At 42.4% G+C, this 16,994-nt stretch overlaps 1 protein-coding gene across 1 annotated transcript in view; it reads right to left on the bottom strand.

Moving 5' to 3' along the window:
• Positions 1 to 16,688, bottom strand: part of PLXNC1 (plexin C1) — a 120,850-nt gene extending 104,162 nt beyond the window's left edge. Inside the window, exons 1-4 of the mRNA XM_060244421.1 lie at positions 15,762 to 16,688; positions 5,983 to 6,111; positions 2,449 to 2,583; positions 1,788 to 1,888 (exon numbers count right to left, since the gene is read on the bottom strand). Coding sequence (XP_060100404.1) covers positions 1,788 to 1,888; positions 2,449 to 2,583; positions 5,983 to 6,111; positions 15,762 to 16,688 — 1,292 coding nt within the window. The remainder of the gene's footprint in view (positions 1 to 1,787; positions 1,889 to 2,448; positions 2,584 to 5,982; positions 6,112 to 15,761) is intronic.
• Between the last annotated feature and the right edge of the window lie 306 nt (positions 16,689 to 16,994).

Genomic DNA, 16,994 nt, shown 5'->3' with positions numbered 1-16,994 from the left:
CTTGGACTATCTGGAATATTTATGAAATTTAACTGGCTAAGATTCCTGCAGGGAAAATGTAAATGCAACTACTAAAAATAGACAAAAGAAAGGAGCTAACTTAGCACTTTTATCTTAGTATTTGCTATTTGAGAGGTAAGAAAAAACATAAAAGTCAGATAGAAACAAGCTATTACACTCATAATATAATTGGTAGTATATCTGGAAGTCAAACAGAACTTTGTAACACTGAAAACATCATCTAGGCTTGCCCATCCCCGGGTCCCAGCAGGGGTTCTCCCACTTTCTCAAGCTCCTTCCCACCCCCAGTCAGCTGGTGGGGGGGAAGTCCCTCCCCCCACAGCCACCATGTGATTTTCCACCTCCGGAGGCTTCAATCTCCGATTGAAAGGCTTCCTCTTGGGATGGTATGTCTGTGTTACTTTGAATAAGTTGGCAGCAACTTGTGAGCAGAGATGCCAATCCCTCACTTCAGAATTGCCAGAAACGGGGGTGGGGGAGGGAAATGTCTGCTGGGCACTTCATTATTCCCTATGTGGAGATCGATTCTCATACGGTATAATAGGGAATTGATCTGGAGGTATCGGGGGCTCTGGGGGGGCTGTTTTTTTGAGGTAGAGGCACCGAATTTTCAGTATAGCATCTAGTGCCTCTCCCCAAAATGCCCTCCAAGTTTCAAAAAGATTGGACCAGGGGATCCAATTCTATGAGCCCCAAAAGAAGGTGCCCCTATCCTTCATTATTTCCTATGGAAGGAAAGCATTTAAAAAGGTGTGCTGTCCCTTTAAATGAGATGGCCAGAACTGTCTTGGAGTTCAATTATGCTTGTCACACCCTTGCTCCTGGCTCTGCCTCCAATGTCTCCTGGCTCCACCCCCAAAGTCCCCAGATATTTCTTGAATTGGACTTGACAAACCAATCATACACATTATAGCATATTTATTGTGGACAAAAATATCTATATTTAAATAATAACTATGTACCTGAGTATATACTGTTTATGCCTTCAGTAATGCACAGGCAAGATTATATCTACATACTGTAAATTTCCTTCCACTAATGCTGCTCATCCAGAATGAATACAACCTTGTCCTAAAAACATTTCACTAATTCCAAGTGAGAAAATATTTCATAGCAGGTTTTCCTTAGTGCTCTAATTATTGTGAGAACACCCTGGAAAAAAAACATGGCAGGTTTAATAAGTGACGTGTTGGGTGATTGATCTCACTTTAGCATTGGTGCACAGTATTGCTAGTGCTCCTGCACAATTGTTTTTTTTAAAGGGGATCTGACAGCAACAATAGCAACATTGCTGACAACTGCCATTCTCAAACTGTAAAACTGGATTGTGACCCAGTGCAAGCAAAAAACCCAACATAAAGCAGGAAATGTATGGAATAAAGGACGAGGTGCAGAATGCCCAATTTCAAAACTCAGAGATTGACTACACAGAAGATTGGGAGTAAGGTCAGTATGCAGAACAGGCCTTATTGCAGTTCTTATTTATTGCAGTTCTTCTTAACTTTTGCAGGAGAGCATCACAGTGACTGGACTCCAGAATTCTGCCTGCAGGCCCAGCCAAAGAGCATGGACAACTTACCTGGGTGGGCCAAGAAAAAAGTTTATGTTGTGTCATTAGTATGAGTTGCCTCACTATGAACTACAGCACTCAAGTACACATAAATGGCTTTATACAAAAACACTCTGAATATAGCTTCAAGCTATTAAGAATGAAAGATTAATGATAATACAGCAGTATTCATTGATCTTAAAGAGAAAAAGAATACCTTTTATTCGAATGGCACCATCCACAGTATGGGTCCATTGCAGATAAACACTCTTTACAGGAAATATACTTACTGCAGTTTGCAACTTGTACTCTTCTGAGCTGAAACAGAAAGCAGTAATTTTTATAAATTCTTATTTAGTATTTTGAAAAGATCAAATGACATTTCCACTGTCACAATAAATGCAGGGATGGTTACAAATCATCAGCATTCAACAATCCCCCCCCCCCCCCTGTTTGGAACTATGTTTTTATGAAAGTTGGAGATGCACAATGAAAAACACATACAACTGATGAGCCATTCTAAGATGAACTGCTTGCTCACTCCTGTAAACAATTAAATAGTATTTTGTTTTTTAAAAAATCATTTGCAGAGTTTAGGATCTCAGATTACCTGAAATAATTCCAATAGATAATCAAATTTCTGTTCTGTTCTGGTACAAAAAAGAAACCACTACTAATGATGATGAAAAAAACAAATTACCCTGTGCTGCATGGAATCTCCAAGTGTAAGGGTAGATTGACCACCAACAGCACCAGCAACACGACCACCACATGGGGAAAAAAATACCTTCTGTGGATTCAGCCCTGGTGAAATTTAATACTTAGCTTTTTAGCAGTTAATGCATGTGTACATTTGACAGCACTGCCTAATACTTAACCTCTTTATTGGATGGTAGATAGATGAAGTTGTTATCCAGAGGATCAAATTTAAGTTTGTAAAAAACTGTCGTTTCTTCTTCAATTTCATACAAAACCTCTGGGCAATTTGGCCTCATTTTCTTGTCAAGGGTAACCTAAAAGAACAGGACACATATAGTTATCTATTAACAGGAATCAGCCCTCTCCTTGATCAATTTATCTCCTCTGCTGCCAATACTTCTTGTCTTTTCCAGCCATTATGGGGTTATAGGCATGACTGCAAAAGCTAAAGCAATGCTGTGCATTATTCTTGCTTCCTCCATTTCATTCTCACAATAAGAACCTTGTAAAGTAGGTAAGACTGACAAATTATGACAGATCCAAGCTCAAAGCTTCCATGGGCTGAGTTGGGATTTGACCTGGCTATCTATCCAGCACTATGATGACAGGTTGCTATGGTTAACTACTGATGTGACCCAGCAAGACTCTTCTTATTTTCATTATGCCATGTTAGCTTTCCAAGCACACATTAGGTCATGCATGATGCAGCTCTGTTATATAACAATAGTTTAGTTGGCATTAAAAAGGGACTACACACATTCATGGAGAGTAAGTCCATCAATGGCTATTAACCATGGTATTCAAATGAAATAGACGTTGGTCTCCATGCCCTGCTTGTAGGTCTTATATGGCTTCTTGGTGAAACAGCATGCTGGACTGGATGCACCACTGGTCTGCTATAGCACAGCTAGTCTTATGTTCTAGTAAAATGTAAGAAATAAAAAAGCATGTGTGTAGCTTCCTTAGCCTTAACTGCTATAGTAACATATATGAAAGGCTTTAAAGATTCTTTTAAGATTCCACAGGGGTTGGATTCTACGAACTGCAAGTCTGAACCTTGTTGATGTAACTGATCTTCCTTGTTCCTCACTTTTCTGCTTCCACACAATAGTCAATAATTTTTTCCTGAAAGTCAGGAACAGAATGGAATGCAGCCTTCCACTGAATGTCAACTGGGAAGTAATGGGAAACTCCTCCCCCTTTCAGCAACAGAGATACTTCTACTTGCACAAACACATCTTAGGAACCCATTTATCCTATAACAGTTAAGTGTGGCCTAATCTGCAGGTACTTAAACTCACACTGACATAAAACAGATACTTCTGCAAGAATGGAGGTTGCCAGGTTTGCAAAAAAATCTGAAAACACTGAAAGAATACATTTCAAAAGCATTGTGCAAACACAGCACAACAGACCAACTTCTTCTGTAGATGCAGGACTCAGAGCACCCCCCATCATCGCATTTGGGGAAGCTCTCAGTGGTTAGGTATCTACTTCCAGGACTCAGGCTGCATCCTCCATCTTCACCATGGGAGCTGGTGGCAACAGTACTGACTAGGAGTGAAGGCACTTCTGCCCCATCCTCACTCACTTTAGTGGGCCTTCCTGCAGGACCAGCTGCAGTGGTACTGGCATCAGGTTCCCTCTGCAATTGCTGCTGATGCCGGGTGCTGCCAAAGCCAGCTGGCCCTCCACAGTTGCTTGGCCTGCCGTGGCTTCCAGCATCCTTGCCATTTCTGCTGCTGGCCCCACCCTGGCTCCCAGCTTTCTCACTGCCTGTCCCCACCATTGCAGCCAGACTCACTGCCCCCTCCCCACTGTTGCCACCACTGGTCTGGGGTCACTCCCTGACCTCCCCACAATCTCTGCTGCCTCCCAACCCACCAACTTCCTTGCAGGTCCCCACCTGTCTATTCTAAATCTGATCATATATTTGCAAGATATTATTAGCATTATTATTAGTACTGTGATGTGAGCTGTGTTGAACACTGTGCAGAGCTATTTCACTGAAGCACTGCAAGCCATACAGATTTATATTTCTGTTCCTCACTGGGGGCAAGCATAGCTGCTTTTAAAGAACTCAGGTGGGAACTATGCTACTCAATATCAGGTGAGTGGGAAAGAAACAAAATAATGAATAAGCTAACACTCTTTCTTAGCAAGAAAGGAAGTTAGAGGAAAAGTTTTATTATAAATGGTTTTCTCCAGAGCTAGTGTCACAGGAATGTGGTATGCTGGGTGCCGATAAGTGGAATAGGTCTCTCAAATGAAGACACTTGAAACAGTATTACAGGCTTTACTGTTAGAGGCTGATGACTATCCACTATATATCAAACTTCTTTAAAGGATGAAAGTCTAAAGCAACGTCTTAAAATAAAATAAAAAATTCTGAAAAACAAGAACTATCTGCATTTGCAACACGGTTGACACTGGCACTTAATTTGTCCCGTGGAGTCGGGTGAATAGTCTTCAAGCATCTTAAATCGGCAATGGACATGATCAACTGCAAGCACTTTTGAAAATTTATTCTCTGCACTTTATACCTTGTATTCATGAATTCTTGATAATATGCAATAATATGTGATGCTGTAATGTTTAAAAATTAATTAATTATATTTTTGAAGTAATTTGCATGATTTATTCATTATTTTCTACAGTTTTTTGTGTTGTTGTATAAATTTCAGTCTAATCTAGCAATGATGATGATGGCTAATCTAGGGCTTGGTGTACACATGAAGTTTCCCTTTGTGCAAGGACTTCACTTTTACTTCAGTGCAGGACACATGTACAGAATCACAACTTGCTATTGAAATAAATAACTGTTCATGCAGAATCCCTGAATGCTTGTTTAGCAACCATATACAGACCAGTGTTCCCACTAAACTGTGCTAGCTAGTGCTGGTGCATAACTTTTTAGCCCTCAGTGCACAGATTTGTGGTTCAGTTCAGAGAAAAACTTATTTGTCCCAGTTCAAAGGGTGATTGCAGACAGTTGTACCATCCAGTTACAAAAAGGAGAAAGGCAGAGCTAAACTCTGGCTTCAAAATAGCAGAGGTAAGTTCTGCATTTCCTTCCTCCTTTTGGCCCTTAGAAGGTTTTTTTCCCCCTTTCCAAACTGAATTGTAGCCTTACATCATGGCTCAGCTGGGAAGGAAGCAGAGAGGCATTCCAAGCCATGGGGAACCCTAGCACAATCCTTGTCACAACTATACTTCTGAAAAGGCCTGATGTAGGAGAAGAGTGCAGGCTGCTGAAGGAAGCAGTGAGCAACATGGGGACAGGTAATGTGAAAGCTGTTCCCATCCTCTCTCACACTACTTACTGCTGCTGTTATGATAGGGAATTGTTTTCACCAAACCCATGTAGATGCAGCCCTAACATGTAAAATAAGAGAATGAATATACATAATGATGAAGACGACATTGGATTTATATCCCACCCTATACTCTGAATCTCAGAGTCTCAGAGTGGTCACAATCTCATTTACTCCCCCCCCTCCACAACAGACACCCTGTGGGGTAGGTGGGGCTGAGAGAGCTCTTACAGCAGCTGCCCTTTCAAGGACAACTCCTACGAGAGCGATGGCTGACCCAAGGCTATTCCAGCAGCTGCAAGTGGAGGAGTGGGGAATCAAACCCAGTTCTCCCAGATAAGAGTCCACTACACCAATGGCTGAACAATTATTCTTAAAACAAAACCATAATCTACCTACCTTCAATAACTGTCCATTTCCTGTTCCTAAAAACAGAACAGTAGTTTTCAGAATCACAGTGGCATAAACTGATACTAAATTAGAGTGATTCAGAAAAGGCGACTTGTTAACTGGCTGTGTTGTGCTGTCCTGAAAAATCAAACACATTAGAAAAATATTTAATCCAATCATATGTGCAAAACATTATTTTCAAGAAAATATCACTAGCTTTTGGAAGCACCACTAAAGTCTCTAGAGTACAAATTTGGGATGGGCTTCAACATAATGCCTTATAGCAAATCTTAGATATTTAACTAGTCTCTTGTCTCACATTCATGCAGTGGTCATTCACAGATTATTCTTTGAGTTTAAGCAGTAAAAACTGATATCCAATAAATAAGAAAAAATTAGAGCATGCTTTTGCAAGTAAAATATTTGGTTCTAATGCTAAACATAGTTTTCTCTAATCATTTGTTGCAGCCATATATACCCATCCCACAACAATATCATGCTCTTAAATCACTTGTAATCATACCAGTTATGAATGTAATGAATTGTGTCTATTTAGTCTAGTTCAAAAGAAGCTGAAAGTTTAAGTGTTGCAGGTTATAAATACAGGAAAGAAGTTAACAAAGGGGAAACAATTTTGATTACTTGCAGCAACAAAAATTACTGGGCTATTTGAAAAAAAAGTTGAAGCATTAATTTTGAAAACTGTATTATCCTTATTCCAATAACCTCTATGCTGCAGCATGACACACACAAAAAGGAAAAACAGCAGTATTTACAATCTTAAGAAATTTTGAACAAATAGCTAAGGAACTACAACTGAGTTGACCTTATCTTTTTTCAGTACCCATTTACAATCTAAATCAGGGTTGAATGGAGCAGGTTTCAGGAAATAATCTTAGCTCCTCAGCTGCTAGCAGTCCTTTAAGTATTCTGGTCCTAAGACCTTTAAATATAATAACGAGTATTTTGAACTGAAACCAGAAACAAGCAGGAAGTCAGTACAATCATATGATCTGTCTTGTGATGTAGTTACACTAATTGACATTTCCAAACTTTTTCAAAGACAACCCCACGAAGAGTACACTAGTATGTTTTTGCTATTGTCAGACGTCATCTTGCAGTTTCATAGAATCTTCAGTGACTTCTATTAACTTGCATTGTAGCATAAATTTAAAAATGCAATCCAAAATAGAGTTATACACTTCTAAATCCATTCAATTAATCTAAATTCAGTTAATTTAAAAGTATATAATTCTGTTTAGGATTGCATTGTGAACCCCCTGAAGTAGGCTTCCCAAGCCTCCCGCCCTGGCGGGAGAATACTGGATTTTCAGCCTCTTTTCCCGCTTTCCATAACTCTGGAAGCGGGGGGAGGAGGGGGGAATGGCGCCAAGGAGCATTTGCGTCGTCCGGGGAGGAGGTGCTGAGCCTGGCAAGGGAATCTTGAGAAGGGAGGCTGGCTCGCCAGCGAGCGGGTGGAGGTGGCTGCCGAACGCAGGCGGGTCTTGACGGACTCCAATGCCCGATGCTTCTCCTCCTCCCTTCCCTTCCCACCCAGCCCCGTTGCAGCAGCCGTTCTTCCTTTTCGCAAGCTGCTTCCCGCGCCCAGTCAGCTGGCTGGGGGGGGGGGAGGAGAGAAGCCCCGCCTGCAAAGGACCATGTGCCTTTGCACCTCCGGAGGCTTGATTGCAAGGCTCCACTTTGGGATGGTGTGACTGCTGCTGTAAAGAAGCTGGCAGCAACTCGTGAGTAGAAAGGCCAGTCCCTCGCTTCAGCTGCCAGAAAGGGGGGGGGGAGGGAGGAGGAGAGGGAAACGTCTTCATTATTCCCTATGTGGAGATCAATTCTCATAGGGTATAATGGGGAATTAATCTGGAGGTTTTGGGGGCTCTGGGGGAGCTGTTTTTTGAGGTAGAGGCACCAAATTTTCAATATAGTATCTAGTGCCTCTCCCCAAAGTACCCTCCAAGTTTCAAAACGATTGGACCAGGGGGTCCAATTCTATGAGCCCCAAAAGAAGGTGCCCCTATTCTTTGTTATTTCCTATAGAAGGAAGACATTTTAAAAAGTGTGCTGTCCCTTTAAATGTGATGGCCAGAACTCTCTTGGAGTTCAATTATGCTTGTCACACCCTTGTTCTTGGCTCCGCCCCAATGTCTCCTGGCTCCACCCCCCAAAGTCTCCTGGCTCCACCCCCAAAGTCCCCAGATATTTCTTGAATTGGACTTGGCAACCCTACCCTGAAGGTTCAGCTGCAGCTCCATTATTTTACTTTCCAAGATTCAAATGTTCCTTATTTTATGGTAAGGTTGCCAATTCCCAGTTGGAAGCAGGGGATCCCCCTGTTTGAAGGCCCTCTCCCTGCTTCAGGGTCATCAGAAAGTGGGGTGGGAGGGAAATGTCTGCTGGGCACTCCATTATACTATATGGAGGCAGGTTCCAATGGAGTATAATGGAGAACTAATCCATGGGTATTGGGGGTTCTGGGGGGGCTGTATTTTGAGGTAACTTTTGCTTGGTTTTCAGTCTGGCAAGACATAGCCTTGCAATTGCTTGAGAATAGTGTTCTACCTGATCTATTAATAAAGCTTCTTCTGCCTACACTCAAGAAGTCTTATGATAGTATCTCTGGACAAGACCTTACAATGTGTTGCAATGATTCAGTAAATATGAGAAATAGAGCCCAGTTCATCTCTTAACATTATCATGTCTAAAGCCCATTTAAGTAGAGGTATTACATGTTGTTTCAGCCCTCAAGAATTTTGATCAGTGTTATACTGTGGTTTATACCTCTAAGATAGAGATATTCAATACACAGCTGTATGCAGTTATCTATAATAGTTTTTTTTAAGCAGAGTCAATTTTCAAGTTTTTTGTAGAGACCATTTGCCAGCATAATTCAGAAGGCTTTTGCATTTGGTTAGAGAAGAGGTTCAGGACTGGCTTGCTCCTAAAACATTTAAATGACATTGAGAACATTTTTCCATCAATCAGGAATGATTTGCTCCTAATAAGATTATTGCAGATAGCATTTAGCTAGCAAAATCGAGAAGGCTTGTTCATCTGATTAGAGAAGAGGTTCAAGACTGGCTTGCTTCTAAATTAATACATGAATTGAGAGCATTTTGCCATCAAAAGGAACAGCTTGTTCCTAATATAAATACTGTAGAGAGCATCTGGCCAACAAAATCCAGAAGGCTTTTGTATCTGGTTAGAGAAGTTCAGGACTGGCTTGCTCCAAATATAAACACTTAAGTGATACAGAGAGGTAAGTTCTTAATAACAATAATATTTTAAAAAGCCATTCATTTAAAAATTTAAGAATTATCCACTTCCATTCAGCTTTGTGTTGTATCTTGTTATAATTACCATGGTTTATTCCAGGGTAAGAAATTTTGAAGAAAACAGACATTGCAGAGAACATTTACACTGAATTGTAACAAGTGGCTGATAACCTTGAAGGAAATAGGAATACTACTGAAGTTTTCTGATTAAATGAGGCTATATCCGGGTGCCTATTTGATGGACCTTTCTTGTAATACTGTAAAGCTGTACTTCTTTATAATGTGTACAAAAGATTTATATGATTTTAAAAAAAGTTTTACTAAACATTGTTAGCCAGTATATCATAGGGTTTGTTTTTTGTATACCCTGGAGCAAATGGTTACTTCGAAAGGTGGACTTTATATGGCACTGTTCCATACTGAGGATCCTCCCCTCCCCAAACTCCACCCTCTCCTGCATCTACCCCCAATATCTCCAGGTATTTTCCAACGCAGACCTGACAACCGAACTAGTATCTATTCAGGTTGAAAGTAGCCTGAATAATTTAGGAATACTCAGAGATCTACCCAGGGCTATTTTTTGTAGAAAAAGCCCAGCAGGAACTCATTTGCATATTAGGCCACACACACCGATGCCAAGCCAACCGAAACTGTATTTCTGTGTGTAAAAAAGCCCTGAATCTATCTATGTCATTGTCCTCCCATATAATGTTTCACAGTCTCTATACAAGGCTGGAGCACTATAATCATGTAACACGGACAAATAGGATGGGTGGAGAGTTTAAAGCTTCAGTATGCCTTTTTGTTTCCCATTGTACAGAAAATTGTTGGGGGTGTCTTTTTTCCCATTGTACAGAAAATAAAGTGTGGTATACTAAGTATTGCTAAACTACAAAAAGTAGAAATGCTTCCCTATGTTATGCAATACTCGTATGTTTGGGCAAAAAATTGTTGTGGGTGTCTTTTTTCAGTGGGAAAATAGCATGGAGGAAACAGCTTAGGTTTTGCTTTCGTGAAGCAGCTGCTGTCAGAAAAGACAGAAAAAAACAGTTTTTTTAAAAAAGTTATCACACAACAGAAGGTATAGTTCCACCTTCAGACGAGGCAAAAAAAAAAAAGAGATTGAGCAATATTTTGAAGTTGTCAGTTTTGTTTATTCATAACAGCAGTTTGATTATTGAGGCAGACTAGGAGAGAAAGAGGAAGGAAGAGAACATGAGTATCAAGAAAGGGAGAGATGGGGTGGGGACACTTGAAACCACGCTTATACCAGATTCTGCTACAGAATGCCGAATCATGTTTGGGTATTATTATATCTAAACCAAGCATACAAGTAATATTTTTAGGCTTCACTGCATGCTTTATAGAATATTTTATCTCAACCAAATATTGAAAAAGGATTTAAAGGCTGAGCTACAAGATATTATATTTTTTTAAATCATCTAATTTTTCATGTGATGTTATACCTCCTCATTCTAGTTACAAAGGCCTGTGCTGCCCTGTAAGACTCTTTCAAACACTGAGGGATCCTTGCCTATGAAGCAACATGGGGACAGGGTAAAAGCCCTGTTCTGGCCCGTTCTGGCTTTTACTCTGTACCCAAGATAAGGAACTGTGGTCAGGAAAAAAAAATGACACTCAGGGTGCCTAGTGCACATGCATGTTGTTCTATGCCTCTAAGAACAGAGGCACATGTCTTAGCCCATGACAAGTTTTCTCCATGGCAGCCTCAGAACTGAGTAAGAAAACAACTACAGCCCAGGGGTGTCAAACTCATTTTAAGGAGGGACAGATCTAACACAAATTGGACTTTGTGGGACCATGCCATGTTTGTCATAGATGTAATGTAAGGTAGCAGAAATGTAAACTTTTATAAAGGACACAGACAAACACAATTAAAGACAGGACTTTTTTTGAGCAAGAACACACAAGAACACAGTTCTGGCTGGCTTGTTATCAGAGCCAAGAATGAAAGAGCAGGGAACTTTCTTAGCCTTGAAGCTTCAAAGGGGGAGGACAGGAGAGGGAGGAGAGGGGAGAAAAGAGCCCCATGGGCCTGATTAAAGCCCTGGGTGGGTCAGGTGTGGCCCATGGGCCGGACATTTGACACCCCTGCTCTACACATTCTGGGTATGTAGAATAAGGTTAGGTTGAGAAATACTGGAGATTTTGGGAGTGAAGTCTGGAGTGACAGGGATTAGGGGAGGGGCATGATTATGGTTGCCATGTCCCTTCATCACTCTGGCAGGGGGATTTGGGGGTGTTTGGGATGTCATGTCACATTGTGTGATGTGCTGTCACCCAGAAACGATGTCATTGGTCTGCAGTGCTGGGGGCGACATCCTGGTTTTTGGGCAAAACTTTAATAAATACTACTTTCCCAAATAGCCATTTTTCTCTTTGTTACACAGAGATGAAGTCTAATTCTAGAAGCTATTCAGGCCTCACCTGGAGACTGGCAACCCTAATTCTGTGTGATGTCATTGTATGGACAGTATTAGACTAGAAGAGGAAATAGAGGCAAAGACTTCTCTAACTTGGGATAAAGAAATCTGTCTCAGTGTATAAAGTATTTGCTTTTATTCCTATACTCCATGCTTTTTATCTCCATTTTTGGCATGTTTCTGAAAACACAGTGCTCACAGATATAACTGAATGCAAGTTTACCTTCACACAACACTGTTGTATATGGATCCTACTGACAAACATAATTTTAAAAAACTTTTATTTACTTCATTTATACTCCACTTTTCATCACAACAAAGATTCAAAGAACTATTATTGTTGTTAAAATTTATAATCCACTTTCTCAGGAAACCAGGCTCAGAGCAGATAACCTCATTTGTAAAAACATTTGGTTCATAAAACTGATACATTGTTACAATAGATGCAATAAAATACATTATAAATGCTTCCCACTATTCAGCTAAAATATGGTGTGAATCTCAGGGGGGAAATGTCTGACGAGAACGAAAGGGAGAAGGGGAGAGAGGGAGAAAACCAAGATGGAAGGCCAAACCAAGATGGAAACAAACCAAACCAAGATGGGACATTCTCTTCCCTCTATTTTTTCCTCTTTTATTATTATTTTTATTATGACTAATAATATTTTATTATTTATTTATTTTTCAGATTTATATTATGCCCTACCCGTAAGTGGGCTCATGGTGGATCACAGATAATAATTAGGCCACTGGGCAAACATAATAATGCATAAAAATACATTACATAATTAAAAAAAACAGTTGCATGATTTGTTGTGTGCACAATCTCAGATTCTGGTGCTGCTGGACTCTGATGTTCATTTATTTATTCTAGGCCATGTTGGAGTGGTGTCTTCAGCAGGGGGGGTGGGCGCTTTTTTATTTGGATGTCCATCAAAAGCCTTGTAGAATAGTTCCATTTTACAGGCCCTACAGAATTGTAGAAGGTCCTGCAGAGACCTGATATCATGTGGAAGCATGTTCTACCAGGCCAGAGCCAAGGCAAAAAAAGCCCTAGTCCTGGCCAAAATTAGAGGATGTCCCTTGGGCTGGGGGTAGCCAGCAGATCTTGCTTGGCAGAGTGCAAGGCTCTCCAGGGCACATATGGTGAGAGGCGGTCCCTCAGATATGTTGGTCCCAGGCTGTGCAAGGCTTTGAAGGTCAATTGCAGCACCTCGAAGCAAATCTGGTACTCAGTCAGTTGCCATAGTGCCAACTAAATGTGTGCACACACAGGCAACGCCATCAGCAAACCTGCCACCACATTTTGCAGCAGCTGGTGTTTCTGTATCAACCACAAAGGCAAGCCCACATAATGTGAGTTACAGTAATCAAGCCTGGAAGTGACCATTGCATGGGTCACTGTAGCTAAGTCATGGTGGGAGAGGTATGGGGCCAGTTGCCTAACTTGCCAAAGATGATACAAGGCAGACCTGGCAACTGCAGTGACCTAGGCCTCCACAGAGAGCAAGGCATCCAGGAACACCCCCAAGCTCATCTGCTGGGTTGGCACAAGTAATGCACCATCCAAGGTGGGCAGCCTGATTCCCGACTCAACTCCCCCCCGCCCAGGTACAGGACCTCTATCTTCATTGGATTAAGTTTCAGCTGGCTGTCCTGTAACCATCCAGCCATGGCCCCCAATGCCCAAGCCATTTGTTCCTCTCAACAAAACTTCAATCAAGGGCAATCCCAGAATGTTCCTTCCTTTCGTAACTTCAGCTAATCTTGATCCAGCACTGAACTACATTTAAATTATATGTTGAGGGTTTTTTCTTGTTTCGTCTCACAGTTCTCCAGTGATTCCAGCATCCACAAAAAAAGAAAGAAAAAAGGTAACTGTCTTCAGTATTGCACTCTGCCTTTTTGAAGAAGATTTTGTCTTAATCCATAATATCCATAAATATTGACTGAAATATCATCAAAATATAGAAAGAGCATAACCTTTCCGGTACACATTGAAGCAGAACTACTATAAATCTTCAGCACATTTATTAGGGTTGTAGCAATTTAAGCCTAGGTATTGTCTGTTTAAGCACCTAAAATATGATGCCCTGCCAAAAAAAGTAGGCAGTTTTTCTGCCTTTGAACAGTTTTATCAATAGCAGAATTTCATCAATTAAATTTTTATCATCATTACATGTCCTTGCTAAAAAAAGTTTCACCTACTGAATTTCTGCTAGTTTGAGAGTCAGTGTAGTGCAGGCAGGGTGACAGCTGCAGATCTGGAAAATCCAGAGTTCAATGCCCAGTCTGTTATGGAAACCTGCTAGATAAACTTGGGCCAAACTATGTCACAGGGTTGCTATGATGCAGAAATGGAGTAGCAATATATGCAAATAAAAAGGCCCAGGAACCTGACACAAAAAGGATACTTACAGGATTACATATTAACAATTATGCATTGCCATCAATCTCCATCCAAAATTCCTGCTGGAGTGGCTTGTCAGATGCCAACAGTATACTGTTCTGCCTTGAACATTCAGGAATTAAGAGTATGGTGGCATGCTGATGACACTGAATTTTATTCCTCCTCTTCCACATCAGGTATGATGGGATCTTTCATTAACAGTTGCCTGAGTCAATAATGGGCAAGATGAGAATGAGTAAACTAAAGCTCACTCAGTGTTTCAGTTAGATAATTTTATAGTAATGGTTTTATGGGAGCTCCTTTTAGATGGAAATGCACACTTCAAATACAAAGCTACAACCTGCTTTGCAGGGGTCCCCTCCTGAGCTTGTGATCCAAGCCTGTCTGCCTTTGACAGTATTACTGAACTTATGGCGCATCAGATGAAAGTGCTGATGATGGTTAGACCTACCAGCAAGGGGTAAGGGGACATTCATGTTTTTGATGGGATCACAGTCTATCTCACAGGGTTGCTCTTGTGAGGATAAAATGGAGGAGGGGCCAGGAGGACAAAGTTGCAAACAACTTTGAGTCCCCATTAGGGAGAAATAAATTGTATAATTATCTAAATAACTAAAGGAATAATACTGAGCATGTTGGTAAAAACCAAACACTGGTATAAGAAATGGTTTAAATAAATAAATAATTCTTTCACTGCTACGAAACTGTATGTAGCACTGAAAGTGCCTGTGTTTAATGTCACTATTGTATGTACTGGTATTCTAATGTGATTTTATAATATTGCTTCATAATTATAATTTACAAATTTGAGACCTTGATAGGTCAATTTAAATGAACGCCACACATGTTATTTCTTTCAGCCACAGTGCTGAAAGTTATATTCGTGGTTGCTGTGGTGTAATTGGAGTTAGAATGTATAACACTGGAAATACAAAAAAAATGTGTGATCCATGAAAAGTATTTCAATTGGAGTCCTTTTCACCCCTTCGGATAAATATGTGGTGGTAGTGCTAGAATAGAGAGCCCCGTGGTGCAGAGTGGTAAAGCAACAATACTGCAGTCAAGCTCTCTGTTCACAACCTGAGTTTGATCTCAGTGGAAGCTGGGCCCAGGTAACCGGCTCAAGGCTGACTCAGCCTTCCATCCTTCCGAGGTCAGTAAAATGAGTACCCAGCTTGCTGGAGGGAATGTGTAGATGACTGGGGAAGGCAATGGCAAACCACCCTATAAAAAGTCTGCCATGAAAACGTCATGATACGACATCACCACAGCGTCAGAAATAACTGGTGCTTGCACAGGGGACTACCTTTACCTTTTAGTGCCAGAACGAAAGTACAGCGCTTTAGAGGAATTTAGAAAAATCACTGGGTTCTCATATGTCCGAAATCACCAAGAAATCTTTAGACAACATAATGCGTGTCAGACTCTTCTGCATGCTGTAAACAGTGGCCTAATTTCCAGGACAGGCTAAACAAGCCAAAATAAATGCAAACGCCTAGCTCTCAATAGGTTTAGAAGAGTGTGACTCTGTTTAGGATTGCGCTGCTAACGAACTGCCAAAACACGTGGTTGCTTGCTTAACTAGTCGTGTCTGGGTCTGACCCAGCAGGGTGATCCTTACATTCATAATAAATAGCTGAGATTACTCACAGAATCAGAGGAATGGCAGTCTTTGGCGTGCTTTAGCACCTGCTCCAGGTCAAAAAGGCAAAGGGCTGTCGAGGTGGGCGTCCTTTGCTCCTCGTCTGAGCTGAAGATCCCTATCCAGAACGCCCGGCCATCCCGGAGGCTGAGCGGGCTGGAGGAAAGGATCCGGGTTTTGTTAGCACACTGCAAGGCGGTCTGGCTGCTCTTCAAACTTCCGGGGTTTGGAAGGATGATGAGCATTTTGGGCAGGATTTTGCGGTCGTTGAAATGATAGCAAGGGAAGAAGAGATATTCTCTCCACGGAAAGGTATCCACGAAGTAGAGGTGTTCGGGCAAGGGCGGGGCCAATGCCAATCTATTCTCCTCAGGCACCCTGGTCTCGTTTTCTGGCATGATATAGAGAGTGTCCTCGCCGGTGCAATTGTCCGTGGCATCTTTCAAAGTGGTGGCGGCCACCACCAGGAAGCAGCGTTCGCTGCAGTTAAACATCTCCCCGACCGAGGAGCCCCGCGGCGAGCAGCTGACAAGGTGGTCGGTAATTTTATTCTCTGGCGGCATGGTCCTCTTGGGGTAGGGACCATTGAGGCTGCTCCGGTAGCAGACGCCGTCGGGCTGGGTCCAACAGGTGATCAGGCGGCCGCCCTCCTCTTCGGCGTAGGGCAGCAGGAGTTTGTTGACCGTGTCGGTGCGGTTCACGCAGAAGAGCTGGGGATTGGCTGGCCCGGAGGGCGCCAGCGTCGTCTCCAGCTGGTAAACGCAATGGCCGCTGGCCACCAGCACGCGCCCCCTGCTCACGGCCAGGTTGCTGATGGCATGAGGGAAAGAGAAGAGCGGCTGGCGAGCCGCCCCCGCCACAGCCAAGGCCACCACCAGCGCGGGCAGCGTCCAGCAGGGGCCGCCGCCCGCCTGCGCCCTTCGAAGCCCCTCCATGCTTGCCGAGCTTCAGCTGTCAGGCTGCGGCTGTGGGAGCAGCGGCAGTGCCTGCTGACCCATCGATGTGCCAGAGGCGGGAACCGCTTTCCGCCTGTCTCTGCTCTCTCTTGCGCGCGCCCTGCGGTTTTCTTCGTGCCTCGCCAAGCTTGGTGGCGCGCGTGGAAGTTCCTTTTTCCTCAGAAGTAGGAAGGTTCGCTGTCACTCCGCTGAGCAATTTGGTGCAAAAGCCGCTGTACCCGCCACCCTGCCCTCGCTATTCTCTGCCGAAGATCATTGGCTTGCCTCCCCCGCGGGACGCCTGGG

Source organism: Heteronotia binoei, chromosome 8 (assembly GCF_032191835.1).
Source record: "Heteronotia binoei isolate CCM8104 ecotype False Entrance Well chromosome 8, APGP_CSIRO_Hbin_v1, whole genome shotgun sequence".
Lineage (NCBI taxonomy): Eukaryota > Metazoa > Chordata > Lepidosauria > Squamata > Gekkonidae > Heteronotia > Heteronotia binoei.
This window is presented reverse-complemented; position numbering and strand designations above follow the sequence as displayed.